General features: G+C 39.7%; 1 protein-coding gene across 1 annotated transcript in view; it reads left to right on the top strand.

Moving 5' to 3' along the window:
• Positions 1-26,867, top strand: part of KANSL1L (KAT8 regulatory NSL complex subunit 1-like) — a 60,280-nt gene that overhangs the window by 28,366 nt on the left and 5,047 nt on the right. Inside the window, exons 5-11 of the mRNA XM_009329650.1 lie at positions 347-548; positions 11,889-12,051; positions 16,209-16,319; positions 16,734-16,871; positions 19,299-19,423; positions 20,841-20,965; positions 21,890-21,944. Of these exons, the coding sequence (XP_009327925.1) occupies positions 347-548; positions 11,889-12,051; positions 16,209-16,319; positions 16,734-16,871; positions 19,299-19,423; positions 20,841-20,965; positions 21,890-21,944 (919 nt within the window). The remainder of the gene's footprint in view (positions 1-346; positions 549-11,888; positions 12,052-16,208; positions 16,320-16,733; positions 16,872-19,298; positions 19,424-20,840; positions 20,966-21,889; positions 21,945-26,867) is intronic.

Raw genomic sequence — 26,867 nt, forward strand, 5'->3', positions numbered from 1 at the left:
CTTAAAACTCAGGTGTTAGAAGTGTTACAAAGAGTTCTTGAATTTCAAAAACCCAAAAACCATTACATGCTTTTGAGGGCTTAACTTCATTTTGACATTTGTTTCCGTGAGCAGAAAAGTGAACAAGAACGATAAACTTCCTTTTGTGACTTAACATACAATTAATCAAACAGCAAACAAAGCACATACATGGTTTCCTGAAACAGTCTGCTGAAACATTTTAGTGTTTATAAAATTCTCTTAGAATTAGATAGCTAATACTAATCGGTGTATGCAATCTTGGCCTGTGCATGTGGAGCATATTTAACTTTTTGTATTTCCTCCTCCATTAATCATGAAATTGCAGAGCTTCAGACAACAGAGAGGTATCCTCTTCGAGCAGCTGGTTGCTTGATCATCAGCACATCAAGAAAAGAAGAAGAGACAGGACAAGACTAAGATCTCTCTCCGTGGCTAATGTGAGCACATCTGCCCGAACAAGGCCACTTCATAGTTTCCAGAAGAGGAAACTCTACAGAATGCATGGTGCCTGTTACTGGAATCAGCAGGTAGGCCATCACCTCTCTCTTCAGGAGACAAAACCAAAGAGTCCAGCTGCTAGAGTCTGCATGTGTCTTGTCTGGTATGTCAGAAGAATAGTGCATGCTGTGCTGGTTATTTGTTACATTCAGGGAGCATATAGTATATGTGGCAGGAGTACTAGCTGTGTCAGCAGGAGCTCAGAGTTAATGAGTTGAACATAAAAATTAAAGATCGCTCAGAATCCTGCATATTAAATCAGTTTGTTGTATGGCTATCTTTAAAGCCTTTGTACAGTCTAAGAGACAACTCGAGAGCTTCCTTGGGAAGCTTGACTGCTGAGGAAACATGCTACAGTGTAAATCAGCTGCCTGCTTGTTTTCAGAATATTTGTTTTAGCTACAAGAAAGTTTACACAGCTGGTGGCACATTATTTTCTCGGAAATTAAATTGCAATATCTTAATCTCGTTTCCGTTTTTGCTGTTCCTGATTAGTTATATTGCCTTTTTCATGACACTTTATGAATGCTTTAAAACTCTCAAAATTTTCCGTATTACAAAGGAATTAATATTTTAAAATGGAAAAGAAAACATCGTCTGTTGTGCAGGGCAAGGCATATCTATTCACGTCTGATATTAATGGCATGTTGCTGGTAAGAATATATAATGAGTTTAGCTGTGGTGCTTAAAGCAACAGTCTAATTTGGGAGCAGAGATGGTATGAACTCATTCGTTAGAGCAGTGTTAATCCCAAGCGGTTTTAATTTCTTGATTTTACTTTGCCTTTTAAAAGTATGTTATATTGAGGGAAATCTCCATGTCTCCTTGGCTGTCTAGAATTTACTAAGTGTACCAGTGGTCTGGGGAGAAATTTCCCCTGCAAGGATGTTGTGTGTAAGTGTGCTGATTCAGCATCCTTTGCAAAAGCATGCTAGTTTTAGCAAGGTATGTTATTGAAAAACTGTCCGGTTTCTTATTAGCTTGACTTCTCAGCTTCCTGGCAGTGGGGCTTAAAGACTTGGCAGCCTGCCTGGAGTATTGATGGTGGGGGACGGGGGTGGAGGGTTACAGTTTGGGAGCTCTACCTCCTAGACACTTAGGCTTTTCATCTTCCTTGCATTAACCAAGGAGACTGTTGCTGTCTTGGGTTTCCTTGTTTCCCATTCAGTCCAATCTGTGTCCTGATAAAAAGGTTGGAGGCCTCATTCCCTGACTGATGCCTCCAATACCACAAGTGCTTCTTGCAGCTGTGGAGATTGCTCCTCAGCAAGAGACTCCAGGACTTCCCCTTCCTTCTACTTAAACATGAGGCATTTCCACTCCAGATGCAACTTCCAAATAACAGGCTCCTCTAGAAGCCTGCATCTTGCAGGCTCAAGTATCTCATATTTCTACGAGCGCTGCCTATGTCTCTTGTCTTTTGAAAACTGGGCCAGAGTTAGTGCAGTTCAGAGAATAACAACAGTAGGAGCTTGTGAAGAGAAACTTCATTTCTGCAGCCTGGCAGCAGGAGTTCAAAGCAGAGTTTACATTTTTATCTTCAACCAGCCATAGAGCTGAGCTGCTTTGCATGCTCAATAGTTTACCTTGACTTGTAGACTAAGAAGATAAATTTGTAGTTTACCTTTGGTTGTAGACTGCAATCAAAAAGTGCATTTTTTAAGTTGCTAGTTAAGGCTCCAGTTGGAGCTGGTGCAGCTGTGTGTCTGCTCCATGCTCTTGACATTTTTAGTGCGTGGTTACCATATACTAACCCAGCTCCAGTGTCTCTGTACCGAAAGTGCAGAGATGTCCCAAAGACAGTGTGGTAAAAACCCCTGTAGGGGATACTGTTTATGCTTACTGCAGCTCTCGGCTCAAAAACCTATGTTTAGACTCTGCTTTCTAATGTCCTCTCCATGGGGAAGTTAACCAAGAGGCCATGTGGAGAACTGCATCATATGCTACAGATAGATTCTGCTCGTGTTCCTGGAGAAAATAAGAGGTGGTGGCAGCGATCCAGCTGTCAGCTTCAGACTTCATGTAAGTGCCAAACTCAAAGTTTTCAAAATTAAGGTAAAGCAGTGAACAAAGCCTCTTACACAGTGTTGGTTAAAAACAGAGTATCAGGGATCCTGCTGGGAAAGTAAGGGATAAAATTGGACTGGACATTGCCAGCACGTTCTGACAATCAAACCTTAAATGGGTATCAAGTCTCTGAATTAAGAGCCATCATCAGTGTATCATTTCATTCAAGAAATCTTATTCTAACAGGCCCTGTCACTTTTCTTAGTCCTGCACTTGCTACACTTGATGACCCAGCTGTTAAGATTGCTTAACCTGTAATGGAAGAACACTGGCTATCAGCCCAGGCTGACTCCTGGATTAGGCAGATCTCTTAAGGGTAAGGATGCAAAATGGGGAATAGCCTCTGGGATTGATACCTAGTTTTCTTTAAAAATGCATTTATATTCCCAATAGTAATCCAGCAAATTTCCTCTGGCCTTTCATAGAAAAAGGAGTTACTTCTTAGCAGCATGGAAAATAGTTGGATTTTTAATATAAAGTTACTGTGCCATCTCTAGCAAGTGCTTCTCCTGTATTTCTTCATAATTACATAGCCCCTGGTACCATGGTCTGTGAGGACCCCCGTTTCTTTAAGGTCACTAGCCTGAGAGCAAGCTGGAGCTAGGGAAGACTTGCTGCCACCTCCCTGCAGCAGATGTGGAGTTAACAGAGACCAGCTTGCCAAGGTCTGAGGAGAAGATTGAATCTTCTGAATATTGCAGCTCCTGCGCCAGTTTCCTCATGGTGCCTGGTTCAAGCAGCCAGCGAGTGAGCACCTGGCAGTGCTGATGGGCGATGCTGCGCTGCAGAGTAATCTAAGCAGACGATGACTAAAGAATTCTGACCAGAGAATCACAGCAAAATGCAGGCTTCCCATGTGTAGGAGATTAAGAAATGCTGGGATAACTTTGGCGAATTTGGGTTTTTTGGGATGACTGGAATGCGCACATTCCTTTGTGCATGGAATGGCATTCAGTGTTGTCCTTCACATCTCTTCAGATTCTTTTGGGAAGCTCATCCCCCCCCTTCGCCCCCAACATCCATGTTAGGAAAAGCAAAGTATGAAACTGTGAACTGCTATCCCATCTGTCAGTTCATAAGGTCGCTGGGAAGACAGCCACATTTTCTCTCTTTTCTACTGCCATGCCACATACATTTACAATGCTGTCAAAAGTTTGAGTATTCAGTGACCTAGTAGCCTCCCGGTGCCTGTTGAGAGATGCCCTGTATTGTCCTCTGCTTTGCTGTATTTCTTTTCTGAAGAGAAGTACACCTTCCCCTTCTCTGGTATTTAAATAATGGTTACACAGAGTAGTGTCTAAAAGAAAACACAGAACTCTATGAAACTCTAGAAGACCTGCCAGATCTACAAGATAGTTAGACTGCAGTGGGGATAAATAAAACAGGATGCAGGGTGTTTGGTTTATCTGTCACCATCCAGTATCCTCAGGAACTTGAAACATCCTTTGGGGCCAAATCCACTTGTCCCCTAATTCAGAATGACTAAGTACCACAGATGATCTGTGAGTCATCTTTGGCCGTGGAATCTGTTTTGTATCTTTCTTCTTTCATTAGCTTGGTAAGAGCTTAGGCCATTTCTTGATTGTGAGTCAGTGCACAAGCCACTCAAAATAATCCACATGCACAATAAACCCTGGGATTGCAGTCTGTGCTTCAGTCTAGAGGACGTGATTGTAGTGGTGCATTTCTTCAGTGTGATTTTTGAACGAATATTAAAAATTGTACGCAGGATAGCACAAAGGAGTAGACTGCAGGCATGGTCTAGTAGGAGGACATGTGCTTGTGGGCAGGGTTGGAAGTCAAATGAGAGTGCTTCATTCAAAACACTGGATCTGCCGCTCGTTTGCGTTGTTAGAGCTGGCAAGTCAAACAACGTCTGGGTCATTGTCTTCTATAAAATGCACATAATGTAGTTTTAACACTAAGAAAGAAGGCAAAGAGTATCAAAACATTAAAACCAAGAAAGTCTGTAAGTAGCAGATTGGTGTCAGGACTTTAAGACATGAGCTCCAACTGAATCATTTCCCAGTGGTTGTTGCATTTATAACTGCTTCCCCCCCCACCCTAATTCTCCGAAGTCTAATGCCTGGGTGCTCCTGCAAATGCTTTTCCTACAGTGAGGACCTATAGTATCTCTGTCTCTGGCTATTTTTTACCTAAACTTGAAGGAACTGAATTATGGGTGAGATATCAAAAGTTCTATTAAGTTTGTTTAAAAGCAGACAAGTGTTGTTACTAGTCAGATACTCTGAGAGAGGTCTTTGCTTAGCTGACATGTCCTGATGTTTTCTTTTCTAGTATTTTATCTGTGTGGCTTGTTGCAGGTTTTTTTAGTAACAAGGAATTTGTTTTGCTGGTACATTTTGTTAGTTTCTCTTTTAACATCCTAACTACTGACATTAGTTTCACTTCTTTTTGTCAAGTCATGCTTCAACAAGAGATGTCATTGAGGCAAGGTAGTGCTTTAATCTATTAAAACTTTATACAGCTATTAATAAAGGTAAGAGGCAATAGAGGAGTGAGATCCGAGTACTATAAATTTTGGTCCTATCCATTTCTTTGCAGGGTTGTAGAGCACAGTGGGGTTTTTTAACCTGAAAATTCTCATTGTTATTTGTATCTCCACCTGCTGGAGGAAGAGGTGGCTGTGTGGACTGAGGCATATGGAGAAGACTAGAATTCAAATTTGCAAAGGTGCCAACACCCTGAAAGTTGGGAATTGAGGTGCAAAAGCTTACGTTTTAGATACCACAAGCAAACAATTGGTATAATGTTGCTAGCTCTTGTACTTGAGTATTGCCACATTTTTTTCCTCTTCAGACTCAAATGGGAGTTAAGTGAGAGCAGAAGAATATCTGCTTTCATTTAGTGGTTTTTTAAAAAAAAAAAAAAGGAAAAAAGAAAAGCGAGTGCTTCTTCAGAAGGCTCCGAAACAGACGGGAACAAAGTATTTAAATTCTAGGGTTTGGGTTTCTTATTTTAATCTAGTTCTCATGCCAGTGCTATGATTTTTGTGTCCTGCTGCTTTCCCAGTGCATGCTTAGGGCCCATGATGCTTTTTGTCGATGTCACTTGATAAATACATATGGGTCTTTCACCAAGTCTTGTTAATTTTCAGTTTTTAGGGAAAAGTATATAGATATACTTTTATAATTTATATTATACCTAGCATGCAGAGCCTTTATCTGACTTGCTAAATGTCTGCTATCTGCAAGTGGTCTGTAGCTAGGAGGAAAGGAGAATATGGGACAGGGTGAAGGGGGTGTGTGCAGTCAAGGTGCTTAATCAGAATATTACATACAGCGTAGAAGTTGTACGCTGTTTTCTGCCAGGTGATATGTTTGTCTAGGGACAAATATTTTAACACCTGCTTCCTAGAATACAATCCCATTTCCTCTACCATATTGTCCCATGGAGTGGTTTATTTGTGTTTAAGGAGATACAGGTGAATTCTTTGTGACTGTTACCAATTACGGCTTTCTCTAGCTCCCTTGGTCTGTAAATATAAAGAAACAGCACTGTCTACAGCAATAACTATCAAGCATATTATTCAGTAGCCAGCTAGAAGTTTTGCCTTTCGCACAGTGAAGTAGTCGTTTCCCCTTAGTTGCACCGAGAGGAGTCTACTGGTTGTCATCCCACTCCTTCGTATCCCTAGATATTGGCTCTGCCACCTGCTTCTGCATAGCTTCCTGGCATTGCTGACTTCTAAAAAGCTATGAATACAGGGAATGTTGTTGTGTTGCCAAGTCTCCTGCAAACTGGTTTCAAGAGGAGGATGCATCCTGCTTCAATGAAAATGGTGCAGTATCTCTGTGGATATGTCAGTCTTCTGATCTCGGGAGGAGAACCCCTTGGTTATGGTTTACCAAGTTTGTAAGTGAAAATAATAGTTGATAAAATTACTATTTTAACACTGAAAGTTAAAAACGAAGGTCTTCTATTAGTTAAAAATGAGCAAAACTTGAATGGGAAAAAAAGAAGTATTCCTATGCATTCAGCTGTTCTGAGTGTGTGACAAGACTGTCTACTGGGGAGGAAAGAAGGGAGAACACCTTTAGCTTTGCGATACGGTGATACTGCCAGTGGAACTAAATCCATCCTGTGTGAGGTTTATGGCAAGCCATTCAGCCCATGAATTCTTCTTTTCCAGAATGAAAAACCTGGTGTGCTTTTCACAGTCCTGCACCTTTAGCTTATTATGACATTTCTGTAGTGTTTTATTGATTGCATCTATGCTGAATTTCTATATGGCATTTTTGAAAAGATGTCCCTGTGGGTTAACGTGTCTTTCCTTCTTTTGTTTTAACTGGTCGAAGATTAAGCACTAGCCTTGATTTTTGAATTGATTGCTAGTTGAACAAAAGGTCTTTGTTTCAGGATGTGAGGACAGCATACGTTTCCCACAGAGCAGGTGAAAGTTCATCTCCCATTGGCTTATAACAGGATTAAAGAAACTAAACTCTATGTATATTTATGAGAGGTGGGTGGTCTCCAAGAACAGTAGAAGCTACCATTCCTTTTATGACACTGACCAAAAAAAATCTGAATTTGAGACAAGCTGGATGCTGAGTAAGTTGTTGTTAGTGTTTTATGAAAGTCTCTGTTCTGTTCCTGGAAAAACTGGTCTCTGCCACAGGATCTGCCACTTTATCCTTATTGACAGCTTCAGAGGGGCCAGAGGCTTCATTTACATCCCAGGGCAGTTTGCTTCGCTGTACCTGACCTGCATATAGATTGCAGGCTAGTGCACGGGAAAGGTCCGTCCATTTGACATCTATAGAAACTTCATCCAGAAGGAAGGGTCTGTCAAGTAGTACGTATCGTCAGCACCATCTGTTATGCACCTTCCCATGTAGGGATGTCTTAGATGCTATGCCCACCTTCTCCTCCACTACCTCTTGATAGATAGAAGGTCTTTGGGGCTTTCAGATTAACCTTCCACTATCCATGTGTTGTATGTTTCCTAAAAGCACTCTGCGGTGAAGTCCTGCTTAGGGAACTCCTAATGTTTAGCTTGTGAAATAAGATGTTTCATTGAACTATATGTTCTTCCAGAAGGGCATAGCTCTGATCAGAGCAGATTGTTGTGTATAGAAGAGGAAGGCCATGGGGAAGTGGGCTGGCCTTTAAGACAGATGCTAAAGCACAGAAGCAAGCAGGTAACGCGGTGCTCTGCTTGTTTGAGCTGTACATAGCGCTTCTGGAGGATTAAAAGTTATCAGTGTGTTTGGTGTTCAAAGAGGAGGCATCAGCAAGCCACATGGTGGTTCTCTTGGATCCCACAATTCAGTCTCTGCGATTTAGTTGGCTACTCATTTACTGAAGAACAGCTTTTAATATTGAGGGGGATATCTCTTCTTTGATATTGCTGAAAAGTTCTGAGTGCGTGTGTGTGTGTAGGGAGAATAAATGCTTTTTCCTTGCCTTTTCGGGGCTTAAGAGTAATCAGAAGCAGACGTGACAGGTATTCAGCAGAGTGTATCTGAGCTAACTTAATTAACTTACTGGATTCATACACATTGGTGTAATTGAACTGTGGCTCTCTGTACTGTTACACTTAGGCATGTTTCCAAAAATGGTAGGAATTTTAGTGATCAGTAGTTGAAGCCATGAAGCGAGTATTCACGTCAGAATTTTTAACTGGGAGCACAAAACATTTTTCTTTTCAATTATGGCACGCTTCATAGACTCAAAACTTTTTTTCTCTGCAGAAGGATGGTTGGCCAGTACTGTTCAGCCTTCTCACCCTTCTAAACAGAGGCATGAGCCAGTCATGCTTTGTCTAATGCATCAATTTATCACAAGCAAGTGCAAGAATTGTTTTGAATATCAAAATAAATTGCTCACTAGACTTTCTGTGACCCAGTAAAACAGAACTAAGGAGAAAAAAATTCCAAGAAGATTAAAATTCATAATACTCTAGAAAATTAGATTCTGTTGGTGACACCATTTCTTATGAAGTTAAAAACAGAGCTGCTATTTTAGTTGAAGATTTAAAGCTTGCACACTTCTGATTTCCTCTTAAATACAGTGTATTTTCTTTTCCTTAATAGTATCAATTTAATGTAATGTTATTCTTCATATCTACTTAAGCTCAGGAAGCATGAGGTTTTGTATTTCAGTAATGAAGAAAAATGTTCCAGGAGATGTATGAGGTATAGTATAGCAGGGGGAAGACTGATAAGAGTTTAGTAATCTCTCTTGCTTTCTGAAGGGTTGGCATTGTAGTCAGGCTTGCTGTAGAGGCCTCTCTTCTAACAGCTGTATGCCTTGGTTTTCATGAAACCACTTGTCATTGCTGTGGCTGAATGGTTTTATTTGTGGGGTCGTGTCCAGATGACTTTTGGTGGATTTTTTTGTTGTTGTGTTACAAAATCAATAATTAACTGCTGGAAAAGCCAGTTGAGTTGTAGACTCTGTTCTATACTGAATTGGAAGGGGGTAGAGCTTAGTTTTCCAATAGACAGTTCTTCAGTTTTGTTTCAGTAAGGTTGAAGCACTTTCTTTGAGCAACACGCTTTCATTCGAGAATGAAGGGCTTCAGAAGTTTTTTCATCGAGAGTTGATTAAATCGACATTCCTGACAAACATCATGATTTCACTAATTCAGCATTTTCCAGTGGAAAACTATTCCATCAGAAATTTAAACCAGATCTAGTAGCTAGGAACACAGACACCACCAGATTTTTCTAGCTTTTTTCTAGTAGCTTCACAAACATTTAAATAAAATTACTCCTGCTTCTATGTAAGTCCTTATTTTCTTTTGAATTACAAACCAACTTAATGAAAGATTTAATTATTTAGGTGTTGATGCCAGAGGATTCAAGGAAATAATGCACAAATTCAGGCATAAAGCTTTGTAACTCCCACCACGGACAAGATGAGGAAAAGAATTTGGCATTTACCAATGTTGGCAATTGGATTTTAATACTGTTTCAAAATAGATCGAGATTGTGGAGGTTATTTGACCATGTATGCGTGTTTTTGAGCAGGCTTAGCTTTAAGCTATATTCTATATGTGTTTAGGACTAAAGTGAATTAAAGCAAGAAAAAGCGAGTCAGCACTAAAGGACTGGGTGTCTGTATATGTTGGTCTCATCTATATATTTTCTAAGTAATTTTACTGATTAGTGTTTGGGGATTTCTTTTCAAACAATAGGAGATTTATCGTTTACTGTAATGTGGATTCATTTCTGTAAAAAAAAAAATGCAAGCAGAGCGGGTACAGTGGCAGCTTAAATAGTGGAGAGTCAGGAAATTAGTTCATTTCTAGAAAACAAATATCAAGAGGAAATGCACTTTTGTGCATTTTGGAAAAGCAAGCCCTTATTGCATCAAAGTAGCGCAACTACCTAAAAGCTCTTTAAGCTTTAGTTTAATGGTCCATATAATGGGAAACATTAAATTTGCTTTAGCATTTATCCCTCTAGTGTTTCCAAACACAGGTCCCAGTTCTGCCAACACTTCATGGATGTTTAAAGTTTAACTGATGAAGAGTCCCATATGTCTGTCCCAGGAAAATAACAGAACATTGATTTGGAGGAGCCCTGGGCTAGAAAAGAATTCTTTCCAAATTAAGTTGAAAGTAATTCTGCATACACCTGTGTATGGAGATCAAGGTGGATTTAGGACTGTTAATGTTTTCCTGTGAAAAAAAATGTGAAATACAACAGCCCCCACCACCACTACCACAGGGTCTCCTCTGCTCCAGCATCATAACATGCTTACTTGATTTTAATAGTTCCGGCAATACAATACCAGCATAAGGAATTTGTCAATTGAGAAGAAGGGAAGAGATGGAAAGCGGAACTTTTTAATGGGGTATTTTCTGCCTTAGTGTGGATTGTGAATACTGATGCCACCTGACAGAAGAACTGATTTCAGTAAGTCAAGGGGGATTTTATGTGGTGGACGTAATCACTGCATCACTAACAGATGAGTGACACTGCTAGAATACAGCCTGGAATATTTCAGACAGGAGGAAACAGCAGAAAGAGATTTCTTGGGTTCAGAAAAGTAGAAGTACTAAAAATACAAGTAATGTTCCTTTGATCGTCTTGCCTCTGATGCAACTGCTAGATGGTTTCCTTTCATTCCATAAAAAGTCATAAGAAAATCAAGACGACTGCTGTTATATTCATTCTTACAGGTTTTTTTATGTTGAAATCCTTTTCCAGGAGATGATAAATGTGGCAGTTTGCACAGCGTTAGGCTGAGAACCTCAAATTACCCCAGTGCCCCCCTTCCTCCCTTACTTTAGAGGATTCTGCAGCATTTGGCAGACTATCAAAAACCAATGAAAGCCCTTAAAAATGTCAGTACCTTTGGGGTTGCTAGTGCTAGTATCTAGTAAGGCTGAAAGTGATATAAACAGCACTATTTCCCTGCAGTGTTTTTGTAGCTTATTCTGAAGCACAGACTACTGTTGACTGCTGCCCCATAGCATCACATCACGCTCAATTCTTTCCTTCAGTCTTTCAGAGTTCAGTATATCGCCTGCACTCTGCTGCTTATTCCTGCCCATTTTCACCCTGCCTTTTGCCCTAGTGTTCTGCTACCTCACACCTATCAGTTCTGTGCAATCCATCATTTTACCTTCCATACTTTAACAAGCCTTGCAAATAAGCAGCTAAATTAATCTTTCTTCGCAGCTGTCCTCTTTCTAGTAATTCCTCTTACTACCTATTAATCAATCCTCAATGCATCTCTCTCCGTATTTATTGCTTTGTATCTTCTTTCATTTGTGCTGCTTATCTGATATTAAATTATAACAAGGTAAGGACTTTGCCCGCTTGCTTTGTGTTAAGTACATGGTGTGCTCAAAATGTTTAATATTGTGTCTTGCATTAAAATGTGTAAGCTCAAACTGTCTAGCAATATTGATACTAAGAATCTTACTAAGACTAAGGTGACAAATGGAGGAGACCCCTGTATTTATTCTGGTGTTAGTTTTGTTTGTGCATCTATATCATGCCTATTGTGCTGGAATGGAATTTTAAGGGGTGTTTGTTTGTCATAGGATATATCAGAATAATGATTGGAAACAGTTACATTTTCTCTGGAAACTTTGACAACTGTTTCCTGGCCCTAATTGAAGGGTATTTTTGTATTCTTTGTATTGTGCGCCATAGTCCATGATAAGTGGACAAGTCATATTTAGACTCTCTGAAGTTTGTAGGAATTTTTTTCCCCTTCTCATATTGAAGAGAGTCACTCAGATTTTATTTTTTTCCTTCTGGTCTAATTTGAAGGAAGTGAGTAAAGGAGAAGTTAACCTTTGTTTCTGTGTATCCTCACAGACTTCGCCGTCTAGAGATGCCTCCTTTCCATATAAAACTCAGTTACCATGTATGGTGCCAGCCTCCGCTTTCAGCAGTAGTGAGTACAGTGCAGAATCTAAAATACTAGATTATGTGCAAGAGCTGGACTCTTCCTTCCATCCGGTTTTATCATTCCCTTCAGGTAAGTAACTCAAATGTAATGCCTCTAACAGAGGGTGGTTGTGCTTGTGAGAGCTGTAGAGTTCATGGACTAACTTTTCTTTTGAGTGATTTTTAGAACTTAGTTCTCTTAGAGAAAACCTCACACTGGCAAAATATGTGAGTTTAGACTAAATGAAAATCTTAACTTCATCCTGACATTTGAAAAATACACCTTCTAGATTTCCCATATCAGTAATGTGATTACAACCAAGAAAAACTGGTCAGGGGAACATTTTTGGTTAAGGTGGTTTTTGTGTGTTTCATGGTATGTCTAATTGAGTCAGCAATAGTCCTTTAGACGATGCTTTTGCCAACACACTACCATACCTTGGTTGTGTTGTTTTCATGAGCAACTTTCAGTTCAGGCCCTTTGGACTAGGTCCAAAAAGCTTTATTTAGTTTTTCTAATTGTTTTTGTGGTAGTCAGCCTTTTTGGTGATCTCTGAAGTTTATGGTTTCTGTCATCTGATTCTTTAATCTTTTTGAACAATAATGCAGATGTTTTTTCTGACTCTTATTAGCCCTGAAACTAGCGCAGGTGCAACTTGACAGCACTTCGTGCTTCAAAATAGCATATTCAGTGCTGTTAACGGCTGAAGGGATTGGATACCAGCAGATACTACTGGATTTGGGTGTGAGGTTTTTTTTTTTAAATTATTTTAGGAAAAACCTGTTGCCAGGTAGTTGCTGACCAGTACAGGAATTCTGCTGTTCTGGGGGGGCTGCTTTGCCACAAAATAATCCTGAACGTGAGGCTGGGACTTCCATGGAACTGCTTGAGTCTTTAATCAAACCCACTGCCTTCCCAGAATGACAGTGTATACACTCCATCTGGTATTAGGAAGTCAAGGATTAAAGTCAGTCTTGGGTTTGGAGAACTCGTCACTGGCCAGTAGAGGAGACCCAAGTGTGGACGTGGAATCCTGAGAAGGTCTCAACTCTTGCAGGTTTATGAGGGTTTACATCCGATGTATGGGATAAAGAGGAGTTTACTTTGAGGAGCATATAGGGGGAAGAAAACACTCGCTCCAGGAGTGCAACAGCGAACATCCCAGTCAGCAGGACTTTGTGGAGAGGAGAGAAAAACACTTTTTAAATCTTTCTTCTTTACACACGCTCTCCATCACTTAACCCTGTGACTCTGACAGCCCAGCTGGACAGGAGCCAGGGGTGTTAGACGGTAGTTCCCAAATCCCTGCAGAGAGCTGTCCCCACACACTTCCTGGGTGACTGCCAGCTTGTGTCACTAATCAGATTGTTTCCTTGCTTCTGCTTCTATGCATGGTTCACTGTACCACAGTGTATATGTTTTGGGGTGGTTTTTTTAAGTGTTTCTTTAGAAGTCTGTTCAAAGATGGTCATATAAGGCCATGACCCTTGCATTTATTCCTATCTTACCTTTAAGAGAGACTAGGAAGTTTAACAAGAATATTGAAATATTCTTCCTTGAAAACAGACTAATCATCATGAAAAGAAAAAAATGAAAGGCTCTGATTGCATCATGGCTACTGTTGGTCACTTTGCCAGGATGGAGGAAGAAAAATATTATTTTAGCTTCATTCCGATACCAAAAACATCTCTCTTTTGAGGAATATTTATTCTCTTTCAAGCAGCCTTAGCCTCACTAATAACAGTTGAGACAGGAAAAAAGTGCTAGACCTACGATCTCCTGCTCAGATGCAGTCCTTGTTTTTGAGGGAGGCTAGTCTATGCTTTGTGTACTTTGCTGTCTCTACCTCCTCATGAAGACCACTAGTCTATTTGTCATTTTTCTTTCATATGAAAGAATTATCGTAAATTTTCCAACTTGGTAAGGTAGCCTGATTCAGTTTCATGTTTTCTTTGCCGCTTCCTTAATTATCCCTTTCCAGAGGGATAACTTCTCTTAAAATACTACTTGTGGTGTGCCCGCATCTTTTACCACTTTCTTCTGAATAAAAAAAGTTTTTCAGTAGTGTAGAAGAAAAGGTTCTTGGTTTCATTTCCTCTGTTTTTAAAAAATATTATTGGTATTTGTTCCATTTTGAAACTCTGGGAGTTTGATATTTCAGTGTGCGAGGAGGGATTCAAATTCAAGATTCAGATCTTGTTCTCTCTTGTACCTATTTTTTACTTTCAAAGGAGTATCATAATTTGCAAGCAATGTAGTAATGTAGTGCAGTGGGACTGGCTCACTAGTGTACAGGCTTCTGGAAGTATAATTGGCCTTATGGTTCTAAGTCTTGCCTTCAGAGTTTCCATATTACCAAGAGTCTTGACCAGAAGTATGTCAGTGGTTGCAGCATCCCTTGAGCATAAAAGCGCCTCTTTAAACTTGCACCCCGATAACTGCAATATTGTGGTTTCCATCTAAGAAGTTTGGGTTTCTGGTATTTCTGTACCTAGCCTGCGGATAAACTGGAACAAATGCTCCTGCCCTTTTAATTAAGATACAGGAGCACAAAAGAAAAAAAATCTGAGACATCCAGGTGATTCCCTAGGAAAAGAACAGGAGAAATGTTTTGTTTATTTCTTTACTTAAATGTTGTGACTAATAAACCTTTCAGACCTACTTTATATTTTGCTCAGTAGAATAGGAAACTCAGCAAAAACCTTGGGGGGAAACAACCTTTTACCCTTTAGTCTTGTGAAAAAATATCTAGTTAGATCTGTATCAAATTGAAATAAATTATTCTTTTTAGTTAGCAAAATATGTTGAAAGTTTCTGTCCAGGCAAGTCCTGAAGGCACATGAGGCAATGAGGCCAAGGTTGTATGTAAATAAAAATAGTTTAATGCCCACCCTTTGGCCCTGCCCTCAGACCTCTTCTCATTCTGAACATAATAGTCATGAAGCCTGCTTCTCATGTTGACGTATTTCTTTCTACTTAATTTCTCTTCTTTCTTGTAATGTTGTTTCCGGAAAGGCTTTTCAGACAGAGACCTATTTTTCTTAAGCCTTCCTGCCTTACAACAGTGGGTAAATTCCTTTACCACTTGAGATGTTTTGCAGACTAATTCTTGGTTAGAACTCCCTCGGGAAATGAATTACATTGCCCTGCTGTAGCCTTTGCCAGAGAGAGAAAGAAGGAATGTACCTTGAAATTACCTCTAGGCTCCCAGCGGTAACAATTTCCAAAAGCATTAATTACCTGTACGCAAAAGGTTGAACTGAAGGCTTTTCAGATTACAGGAAAAGTGCACTGTGTGCTCTGCACCGTGCAGAGTTTTGTGCAGGAGTTAGTCAAGAAGGGAAGACCCCAGTCTTACTCTCACTTGATACCCTCCAGAGTTTGTTTTTGTGAATAACAATTCTGGAGTAATTGCAGGTACAGACATAGTTTATTCCAGAGTAAGACAACCTTGCTCTTTCTTACTTTGACTTTGAACACCAAAAAAAGTGCGTTTAATCTACTAAGTGTGTGTGCCTGAACTGGGATTTGTTCAGGAGCATTCCTTAGGTTTGAGTTCTACCTTGATCTGAGTTGTCATGTCAGCCCTTAGAAGCTCTTAGTGCTGGAGAGCTTGGAACCGCTTAAGCTTACTGCCTTGGTCAGCACATATGGCAGTGTAGCTTCACAGCTAAAAATGGACTTATTTTTACCATGGCATAATTCTCACTTCCTGTTAATAGAAAGGTAAGTACCTCGAGATCTTACCTCCAGGCAATTACTGGAGATTATCTAGTATACTACTTAGATAACTGATAGAAAAGACTACAGGTCTTTGCCTAGGGTGGAGGATAGCACTTGTACAATAACTATCTTGCTGAGAATTACCTTGCCTCAAATTTTCTTATTTACTCATGCAAAAATCACTTCTTTGAAATGTCTGGCTGGGCTTTTTTGGGATATTGTCATCGAGTTTTCCTTTGGCTGTCACCAGTTTCAGGACATGTTTTCCTATATTGTCTTCAGCTTGACTGTGTGAAGATACTGCTGCTATATGGACAAGTGATTGGTCCTTGCAGGAGTTACTCAGCACTGCTGTTCTTCATGAGTTGAAGGACTCAAGGCAGCAATATTGCTCATAGATTATATTACATAGTGTTGTGTAATCGATTCCTAGACCTTTAGTGATAATGCATAATTCATTGGCTCATAGGTTGCCATCTTTCTGATATAGACTGCATTCCCTTTGGATTTCTTTTTTTTATTAGATATTCCTCTTCACATATACTTTGAAACATTATTAAGGAAGGATGACATCAAAGGAGAACCTGTTGATACCTCATCTTTAGGAGTGGAGTTTAAAGTATCTCCAGACAATGGTATGTAAAGTAAAACGTTTTAATATTTGCAAGACCGTTTTTCATTCATTTGCCAGCACTTTCTGCCCTGGAGAGGTTCAATTTATAAACTTACCACAAAGCAGGTTATCAGAGAAGGCAACCAGCTAGGGCTTTACGTGGCAGAGGAATCTCTTCCCAGACCACAGTGTCAGGTTCTCCTTTGTTGCACTGAAATGATCCCATCAGAGCCGTAGGAGGGCAGCAATGCAAGTGGGGGGGTGTTTGGACCGTGGGTTCTCTGCAGACACAGGTGCCTGACTGCAGTACTGGATGGATTCCTATCCAGAAGTCTGTTTTTTTTCCATTATAAATAGTTCAGCAGTTGAGATTGCCTGTAAATTGCACCAATGGAAAATAAGTTTTCAACTCGATACATGCTTTTTCTGTTGTTAGACTATAATCAACATAACGTTTCTGTCAAACAATGGAGCAGTGGCTGTTTATCTAATTCCAAGTCTCAGTCAGTGTCAGGAACATCTGACCAGCTGTCAGAAGGAAGAAAGAAAAGACATCTAAGTGAGACAGCAGTAGGTAAGAGAAAAATGGTATTGTTTAAGATGGCACTACTTCTTCAAAAATATGTATTGTATAAATTCGTTTGTTATCACTGGGCTTTGAGAATGAATTTTAAGTTGTCTCCAAAAAGGATACTATATGAAACTTCACAGGAGTGAAGAAATGGATTTATGACACCATGAAAATTATGTGCTATATTAAAGCATAGTAATCTTTCTCTTTCTTCTTGAGTATGTATTACAAAATGAGACAAGCTTCTGTATTTTATTTTTGGAATACTCTCAAAGGAAACTGCTCAGCAGTCCAGCTGTGTTTTTTTTCATACTGGGTGTCATTATTTTTAATGCGAAGGGATTTTTTTAATAGTAGTCAGTTGAAACAAACTGAATTGCAAAGTTATCTGTCAAATCATGTGCCCAACCAAACATTTACTATTCCTGGCATCTTTGGTCAGCTATGTTTCATTTGTTGTATACTGTCATTTGTGGTTCTGGTTTCCTTCCAGCCTGTTAAGAGGACTTGTGGGTAGCCAGTGCTTATTACTGTTTTCACCCTTGTTATCTTTATATTTTAAGCCATTGAATCTGTACTTCAGCACTTGGTAAGTTAATAGAAAGCGCTCTGAAGGTTCTGTAGAATAATGTGATAATTTAGGGACAAAAAATTTGGTGTACCATTGTAAAGATAAATAGCATCTTAACCTCTCCAGGCTATTAGAATGTAAAACCTAACAGAATCTGTTACAGGTTCATTTATGTGAACTTTTGGAAAACTTTTGGCAAAATTCCTCCCAAGACAGTTGAAAAATAAATCACTGAGTAAGACGACAAACTATACTAGTTTAAAATTTCCCCTGAGAAAGAATTAAAAGATATAAATGATCAGTTAACATTGTGGAAAAATACACTTCTGTTGCATATCCAGGTAAAACTGCTAGTGTAATCTTGCAATAGAGGTGGAGATATGGGAATTACTGCAGAGATGATTTAACAAAAAATCATGATCTATTTAAAAAAAAAAAAAAAAAACCAAAACACAAAACCCAACCACAACCCCAGGCCAAAAAACCCTGTTGATTAGAAAGTTACAGAAGAGAGTAAAAGGGTGGTTTTGGACATACTGAAAACTCTCATTTAGATGAAGGTTTTTTTTCTCTGCATCATTCCCCTTGTGCGTTACAGTCCTCTCCTTTGCTGTACGGTCTTCTCTTACACTCTGTGCCTGTCTCTGCCGGGGGTGCTGTGCCCTGTCCCCTGTCGCCATCAGTGATCCTTTATTCCATGCCACCTGCTCCCCTAACCAGTCGCTGGTCCCCAAAAGGTGGATGCTGACACAGTGTTTCTTGCAACCACTTTATTTCCCTAAGTGTCATGCACACTGAGATCAACAATTGGGAGTTACTTGGAAGCACTAGTAAGAAAGAAAACTTCTTGGTATGAACCTTTTGAAGTTGAAATTAGTCTTTTGCCAATAGTATTTAGTTCTTTGAGTTAATGGAAGAAAAAAAGCAATCTTTTATCATGAGGGATCATAGTTTCCCAATGCCAGAAAACTGCTACGTGGTGTATTCGTGAGCAGCAGCATAAGTTCTAGCTTATTAGTGCTACGGGTGTAGTACTACATATTTATTCCTAATTTGGGCTCTGTCTAGGAGAAATTATCAAGGCCAAAAATAAAAGCTGTGTGCCAGGGAGTTGCAGAGCTGCCTGGGAGATGAGAGTTCATGTCCTTGACCCAGCCTGTGCAATACGGTCTTTAGGATCAGTCTTACCTCTTTTTCCATGTTGAAATACACTGATTCTTTTTGTTAGTTGGTATATTAAATCTGAGTTCTCTTTTCTTACTGGAAATTAAGGTAGAAGGAAAGCAGAACACAGGTGGTTAAATTCTGAATCCCCCTAAATGCTGCTTACACTGGGACTGAATAAGAGTAAACAAGAATTATGATTTGTCTGGAGCAGTGGACCACATGGAGATCTAGAAACTAATTTTATTTGTTACCCTTGCTGCTGGTTTTGTTTTATCATTTATCAAGGAAGAAACCTTCACTGAGTGCTTAATGAACTGGTACGTTAGTGAGATGCAGCCCAGCTAGGGAAGCGCTGTTAGGGAACACTGAGGAGAATTCCTCGAAGTCTGATTGCATTTGCTGTGTGTGTAGTCTATGGCAGCTTCTGAAAAAAGAAGCAGGATTTGCCCATATGAAGCTGGTTCCATGAGAAGAAATCCTTCATAGAAGGAGAGGGATGAGTTTTGTGGAACAACAATGACAGGATGAGCAACAAGTGTTTATTTAGATGGCTTTTTTTAGTATTTGTTAAATCGTAAGTGGTTAGCTGTGGGCTTCTAGAAATGACTTTACTATTACTATATGGAAAAATATCTTTAGTCTAATAGACAACAGCCAGTATGCATTTTTTTTATTATTATTTTTTGTGACAGGCGAACGTAACACTAGGTTTGAGACGTTCTCCTTTCAACATGCAGAACCAGAATCCCATAGCAGTTTTGCTGCCGTGACCAATGTCAATGCGATGTCTAGGCCCACTCACAGCACTTCATCACAGGTAAACCAAAAATGTATCACTGTCTTAACTGAAATATCAACAGAGTTGTGCAAATTAATAATCCAAAACACATGCCTTTTACATCTAATTTAGTGTTTAATTTTACAGTACAGAGCATTTTTACAGTGAATTAAGTGGATTACATTAAGTAAGTTATTCCAGATTGAGTATGTGGTGTTCCTAAAACGGATACTTCCTTGTAAAAGAATTTTGCAGATCATATAACTGGAGTGTAAGTTTAGTTTATTGGTGTTGGGCCTTTCATTTTTTTTTCCAAATTTCATTAAACATACTGTGATTTATGTTCCCAGTTTTACACAAGGGCTCTTATGACCCTTTTTTCTTGGTGCAGCTATATAACGTGGCCTCATGGTGCAAATATAGTCACAGAATTTGTTAACTCTCAGCTTCACTATTTAAAACTTTTTGTGCAAAACTACAGGCAAAGTCTCTGGTATATAAATGTGCTGAGGAGCAGCACAGCTCTGGTTCAGTGAAGTCCCTGCAGAAACACACTTTGTTTTATTGGAATTTATTGAGAATTTCATAATAATATTCAGATTTCAGTCCCACGGTTCTGCTAAGCCTAGTGGTATACTGGTGCTCTGTAAGTCATCGTGTTTCAATCTGGTGATGACTCCTGGAGAGCTGAGTTTAAATCTGCGTCCTCAACACAGTTTTGACAATGCACGCTCCCTTTTTTCCCTTGCTTGAGCACATCATTGTCAGAGAACAACTAAATGAGCATTTTAGAATAGACTGCTTCCATCAACGTTCCGCTAAAAACTGAAATCTTGAAATATGGAATGTATCATGATTTAAAACTAAACTTTCTCCTGTAATCTAGGAACTTCAGTTTTTGACCCAGTAGGTTCCACGCACTAGTGGGCAGAGAATACCACCAGGAATCCTACTATGATCATGACAAAGAAATTCAGTTTCTGTCTTTTGCACATCTTTCAGAAAACCACTTTCCATGTAGGCTGTCTTCACTGCTAAATGTAGCTTCATTCTTTTGGAATTCATAATTGTATCACACAAGAACCACTTGGGTTACAGGTTAGTAGATAAGATTATAGAAGGTCGTCTTTGTAGACTGAACATTATGAAGAAGGCAGCATTAACTTCAAAGTTCTCGTAAGTATTCAGAATTAACTGTAACTGAAATCAACGAAGGGAAGCTCCCACCTGATTTCAGTAAGAGTTATGCCAGCAAGAACTAAACCTCAGAGATGAGATAGTTTTAAGATTTGTTGATTCCATTGGAGTGGCGGGAAGTCGGAAGTCATTAAGCCACTAGAAAATGTGTTCAAGTTACAAGACTTTCTCCTCATGCAGTTCTAATGTTTCTCAGCTAACGTGTAGTTCCTGTGATATGAGCTGATGAATCTCCTCTTGTATTGATTATATTATACAGCATAACTCCAGGAGGAGATTGAGAAGCGAGAGCTCCTATGATATAGACAACATTGTTATTCCAATGTCGCTGGTGGCACCATCAAAGTTGGAGAAACTACAGTACAAAGAAATCCTTACCCCAAGGTTTGTTCATGACCTCCTTAGTTGCAAAGAAGATACCAAAATGAACGTGAGAACGTTAACTAAGAATATTGTTAACATGTAGTTAGATAATTTTATAATATTAAGATGATCTTTTCATGTGCTTGGGTGTGTTTTTCTGTGCGCTTCAATTTGTGTGACTGGAGTGGTGGGAAGACTGGACAGCTGATAGCACAAGGGCAATAGTCTGATACACACAGGGAGGTGACAGATGCACAGACGGGCTGAAAATAGAAGTGGGTTTATATCATCTTAATTGTAGTGATATTCATGGCCTTAAATGTGCCATTAGGCTGACATGCTCTGAACAGTTATTTGGAGGTTGCTCTTTTTTGTGTGTTATGGTTCATAAGAAAATAGTTAACTATTTTCAGTGAATTAAACAGAACTGGTTTTAGCATATATTTTTAAAATGTATCCATTCTGATACAGTAGAATAAGCTTAATTTTTGCAATACAGTGTAAACCTATAATCCACGATTCTAGAGACATCTTTTTTTTTTTCCCCTAAGAAAAAGAACATCTTTAGATTGCTAAAACAGGGTAATTGATCTCCTGTGCTGTAATTCAGTGGCCTACTAGCAAATTGCCTGAAATAGCTAAATGCAATTGTTCCATATTTTAAATCTCTAGTGTGTATTTGCTTTTATATCGTCTTTAAAGCTAAAAATATTATTAAGACTCTGTTGGATAGCTTAAAGACTGTGTTGGGAAAAGGAAAGGTTACATATTGGGTTGGGAAAGGAAAATCTAAATTTCGGGCATCTGTTATCAGCACCTTAAATTTGAAATTATTTTATTTGAAAGAAATTTTGAAGCACAAGCAGTGTTGAAGAAGGAATAACTAACACTGTAATGAAACAGCATTTAGGTAAATTAACTTGACTTTCCTTGTCTCATTTCTAGCTGGAGAGTTGTTGAATTTCAACCTTTAGAAAGATCTCATGCAGATGAAGAAGAGGTAGGCTGTATTTTAATTAAACTACCAGTTTTTAATTAAACTAGACATAATATATAATTGGGATAATTGGTATATATTTTCCAAAGCCACTGACTTCATGCAAATCCTGGTAAGTTTCAAATTTCAAAAATGAAGTATTACGTATCAGATTGTGAAAATATGTCTTATCCCAACCTACTCGACCCTATGGTAGATGACAGAAATGTATCTCCATTAATAATCATTGTTCACTTGTTCGTTTGGCTCTTCTGTCCCTTGCTGTCGGCACAGTCAGCGCTCCCAAAGGGACCCTTTGGTCAGGCCTCCGCCTTCCCTGCTCCTGGGCACTGTGATGCTGGGTCTCCCAGCGTGACTGTCTCTTCGGGGCTACCTGTGCTATAATGTCTGTCCTCTCTCATACTCTTCTTTCATGGCCAGTTCCCGTAGCCTGTTGCTCTTCAGGAGGTAATTTGGCGTTTTGCCTGTGGGCCCAGCAGGTTTCCTCAGTTTTCTTCCCAGGGCTCATTTTCCTGCAACCCTCCTGTTGGGAGCAAACTTTTCTTCTTTCTGCTTTGTCAGGAACAACGTAACCTTCAGCATTTCCTGCTTGCCTGTTGAGCTAAGTTTGTACATCATGTGCTACTGTTGCTTCCTCCAGACATAAGAATCTACCTTTTGCTTCCAGGAATGTCTGTAGACTTTGCAGCTGCGGGTTCCTTTCTCCCCCAATCAGGGGTTCAAGGCATTTCCTAACCCCAGTGTGAACGCACCACCAGGTCTGGTCTCTAGGCTGGTTTTCTGTCCTTCCAATATTTTTGTGGCTCCTTTTCCACAAACCTGCCAAACCTGCTGTCCGTTGGACATCTCTAGTCTCCCTCCAGTCTCTGCTGTAGGCCACTATCAACTGTTGTAATGTAGGACTTGTATTCCTACCTTCATCCACAATATCTGTTCTCGAGCTCCTTTTTCAGAGAACCTCTACAACCAGGGTTTAAGTGCCTTAGTAGTAGCAAAAGATTGCATTTGGGTAGCAGTACAGAAGGTTATGCTAAACACAGTAAACAAATCATTATGCCACTCACTTGGCGTAGAAAATACACTCTCCACAAAGGCACTAGCTTCCTCAGAGTTTTACTAGGTCTGTAGCTGCCTGCTCCATGGAAATGAACCTTCCCTTTAGGAGAGCATCATGGACTCAGCTCCCTACCTGGTGTGGTTGCACTCATTTGGCACCATACTCTTGGGTCTGAAGGAAGAGAAAAACTTAACTCTGTCCCTGCCTTTTTGCATGCACTTGAGAAATTCTTGTGAAATCGAGTAGTCAGATTTGTCACCTCCACCACCGCCTTTTGGTTTGGTACAGTCTCTCCTACCAGGAAACATGCCTGATCTTCTTTTGTAGTGAGAAGGTCAAATTACATACCCAGGAGAACTCTCCTGCGAGGATAAGGCAGCAAGGGCACACTGTCCCTTGAGAATGTACTATTCGTTGCTCTCTCTCCGTCCTGGTATCTGTGGGGGAAAAAACAAAGAATTTCAACAGTGATTTGCCTTCAGGGTTTCAAGAGACTTGCTTGGAGGACTCTGGATTTCTTGTTTAGATTTCAGATCCCATACAGATGACTTGTCTCACATACTTCTAGCATATTTTGCTGAATGGACTTTAAGGTGTCTCTTTGTGAAGTTCATGGGCTAATCGCTCATTTAGTAGCCCTCCCAGTACGTTTGTGTTTGGCATGACTAGTTGATCCTGTATGATTCATCCTTTGGCCAGGAAATAACTTGAGTTAACAATAAAGCAGCTTTGCCTCCTGCTGTGGTCCACTGCTTCTGTATTGCCTGTCAGCTGCTGGGTAGAATGAGAGAGGAGAGATGTCAGACAAGAGAAAAATGCTAAAGATCTTGTTTGTCTAAATCATCCTTTGCCAATTTTCCCCCGTTCTTTTGGGATCGTGTTAATTGGTTTGGATGTTTTTCACAGTATTGAGAAAAGGTGGTTGTCTGATCATAATGCTTCTACTTCCTTGCTTTAGATTTTAGGCCAAGTTAGATTTGTTGCTGAGTAAGCTTGAAAAAAGACATGAGAAACCAGCAGCATTACCTTTTTCTGTTTTCTGCACTCACATTCTCTGACGCTCCTGAAATTGTTCCTTGTACTGCAATCAAAACTAGCTTCAGTAGATCATTTGTGAAGGACAAGAGAGGGCAAAATATACTTTCTGCTTTTATATAAAGTAAGTTTTTTCTTTGCTTTCCACTGCATAGCAGCCTGTGGTGGTACTGTATAATAGTTTATTTTCTGCCTATCTTCTGCATGGCTAAATTTAAAACTTGTGGAGTTGTCCTTGTGTCAACCAGCAGTTAGGGACTTCTTCCACTTGATGTCTTCCCCCCTACCCCTTCTCTCTCTCCTTCATTTGAAGGCTTTCAATGCAACAACCTGTATCCATGCAGTAGACTTGCACCCAAAGTTTCCACAAGTTACAAAAAAATGTGGGGTCCCAAATTTGTCATGTTCCACAGGAGCCACACTTCCAAGGACGGGAACTCAGCACTTTCTGAAAATCAGGCCTATTCACCATGCCTTTGTTTGAGGACAAAAAGCTTACCTTTTTGGGTGCCTAATTTTTGTTTCTGGAAACTTTGCCTTACAAGGACAAACATAACAGTTGGGCAATGCAAAAGTTAATCTACTATCTATGTCTGCTCTATTACTTGCTCTAAAAATACTTAGTTTTTGGAAATAGAGCGTTTGAGTTTCCTGATTTGCATGTATGAATTTGCAGTCTGTTATTGCTTTAAGGCATGGGAGGGTGTGGCACGGGTTTTCCTGTTTTATTTTGTTTTTAATTTGTTTTGTCCAGATTAAAGTTTCTGGCAAGGCATGGTTGTAAAGTAATGTTCAAGTTTATTTTGTAGTTGTTCTAGTAATGACAAATACTTTGGAATAATTCGGTGTGTAATTAGTTTTGCATAAGTGTTTTCATGGCTTATGACTCAGTGTTTCCCGTGAAGCCAAAGACTGAAACACAGACTTTGTTGTTTTGAGAACCTTTCAGAAATATTCCTGGTGCTATTCAACATTAATGCACAGTGTCTTGTAGCTTAACTAGATGCGATGGGGGGCGATCCAAATCTTAGTTTGTTTTAAGTCTTTTTCTTTGAGTGAAATCATTAGACATGCCTCACAAACAGGCCTTCCTAATAGTCTTTTCTCTCAACATCACTGCCAGATCCATCCACTGAAGAATGACAGTTCTTTTGTCCTCTTTCAAACTAACCTTAGTGGTGGGGGGGAAAAAAAAATCAAATTTCTCCAGTTATAGCAGCTTTAAATTAACCTAAAGTTGGTCAATGAAATATATAAAGTGTTACAAAGCTGGAGGGGGCAGAGGCTGTACTGAACCAAGTAGAGACCTTTTACTCTGATGTAATGTGATTTTATCCATAGAACAAAGAATTTTTAAATAAGAAAACTTATTACTTGTTAGTCTTCAATGGAATAGGGTAAAATTCATTTTAAATAAACAAGTAGTTAAATCTGCTATCATCAGCTATGGAAAAGGAACAGTAAGGCTTATTTCTGTATTTTTCAAAACTCTTCGCTTGGAGTGGAATGTGGACTTTGATTTTTTTAAAGGAAGCTTGTTAAAAATGAAGTTTCTTCCCAGCATGAAAAGTTTTGGCAATTTGCTAAGAAAAGTATTTTCAAAGTCTAGGTTTTTCTTTCAAAATTATCTTTTGTTTCCACTTCAAAGGAAATCTGAGCACACAGAAAAATCCTGAATTTTCCCTGAGGGAATAGCACTTTTGTAGTTCATAAAATTCTCACTTTCACGCTATACATCATTGACCTTGGAAAGACAGAATCTGAACTGAGATGCAGCCCTGCACCAATGCCATCCAAGTGACAGAGCTGGTAAATTCCAGAGAGAGGAGGAAACGCATTAAGTTGGCTTGCATGAAAGGAAACCAGCAGCTAACAAAGTGGTTTGTGTTTAACATAAATAAATAAAAGCAATGAGGAGTCTTCAAAAAGCAGTCATGAGATGGGCAAACAAAGCAGGCCTGTTTGTCTAAAGGTTCCTGTTGAGTGCTGGGCTGAGGAGGAACCGGGCAGCTACAGTTTTAGCAAGCAGGTCGTGTGGCTGTTTCAGATCGCACTGAAGTCTTTGGGATCCTTTTCATTGGCCCAGTTGAGTTTCATTGTGGGGCTGTAGTTCACGACCAGCCGCCTAGGTTGGAAATGTGTGCTCTGGCAAGCTGAGTGCCACTACCAGGTATGCTTACAGCAGCATAAATGCATTGTAATACTTTGCATTTGTACCCAAAATGGTCATGAACTACCCTCAGTGCTGCAAGACTTGATACAAAGAATGGCTTCTGCAGAAAACCTCAGGGCTGATAGTTGTCTGGAGTGGAGTACTTCCAGCTGACAATGTAACCTGTATTGTATGGCTCTATCTGGCACTGCAGTGAGGACTCTCTGTTTAGTTCTGTATTTTATCAGACTCAGTCAGAAGATAAATGGTGTTACTTGTATAAGACCACTGAGGATTTTGCTTCATAGACAAAGTTCAATTTATTTTTCATGACCCCCTGATTATTGGTATAATTCTTGTCCAGGACTGCTTCACAGCTTCTATGACTAGGAACTGTTCTTTCCTAGAATTTCTCTGCTTTTGAGTTGGGAGCAGCGGGCATAAAAATCCATGGCTGCAGCACTCATGCTCTCGCCAACCTTAGCTTTTTAGGTGAACTTTGAAGAGGTTGAATGGTTTGGAGCACTTTGAAATAACCCTGAGCTGTGCTGGAGGGGTCCAGCCAAGAGCTCGCCCAGCCATCTGGGGAGTGAGGGGGAAGGGCAGCAAAGTGCTCCTCGCCCAGCCATGTCTAAGGAGCAAACTTCTGGTGTGCTGCCAATGGAAAAAAGAAGATGGCTCT

This window comes from Pygoscelis adeliae, unplaced genomic scaffold (assembly GCF_000699105.1).
Source record: "Pygoscelis adeliae isolate BGI_AS28 unplaced genomic scaffold, ASM69910v1 Scaffold7, whole genome shotgun sequence".
NCBI classification, from domain to species: domain Eukaryota; kingdom Metazoa; phylum Chordata; class Aves; order Sphenisciformes; family Spheniscidae; genus Pygoscelis; species Pygoscelis adeliae.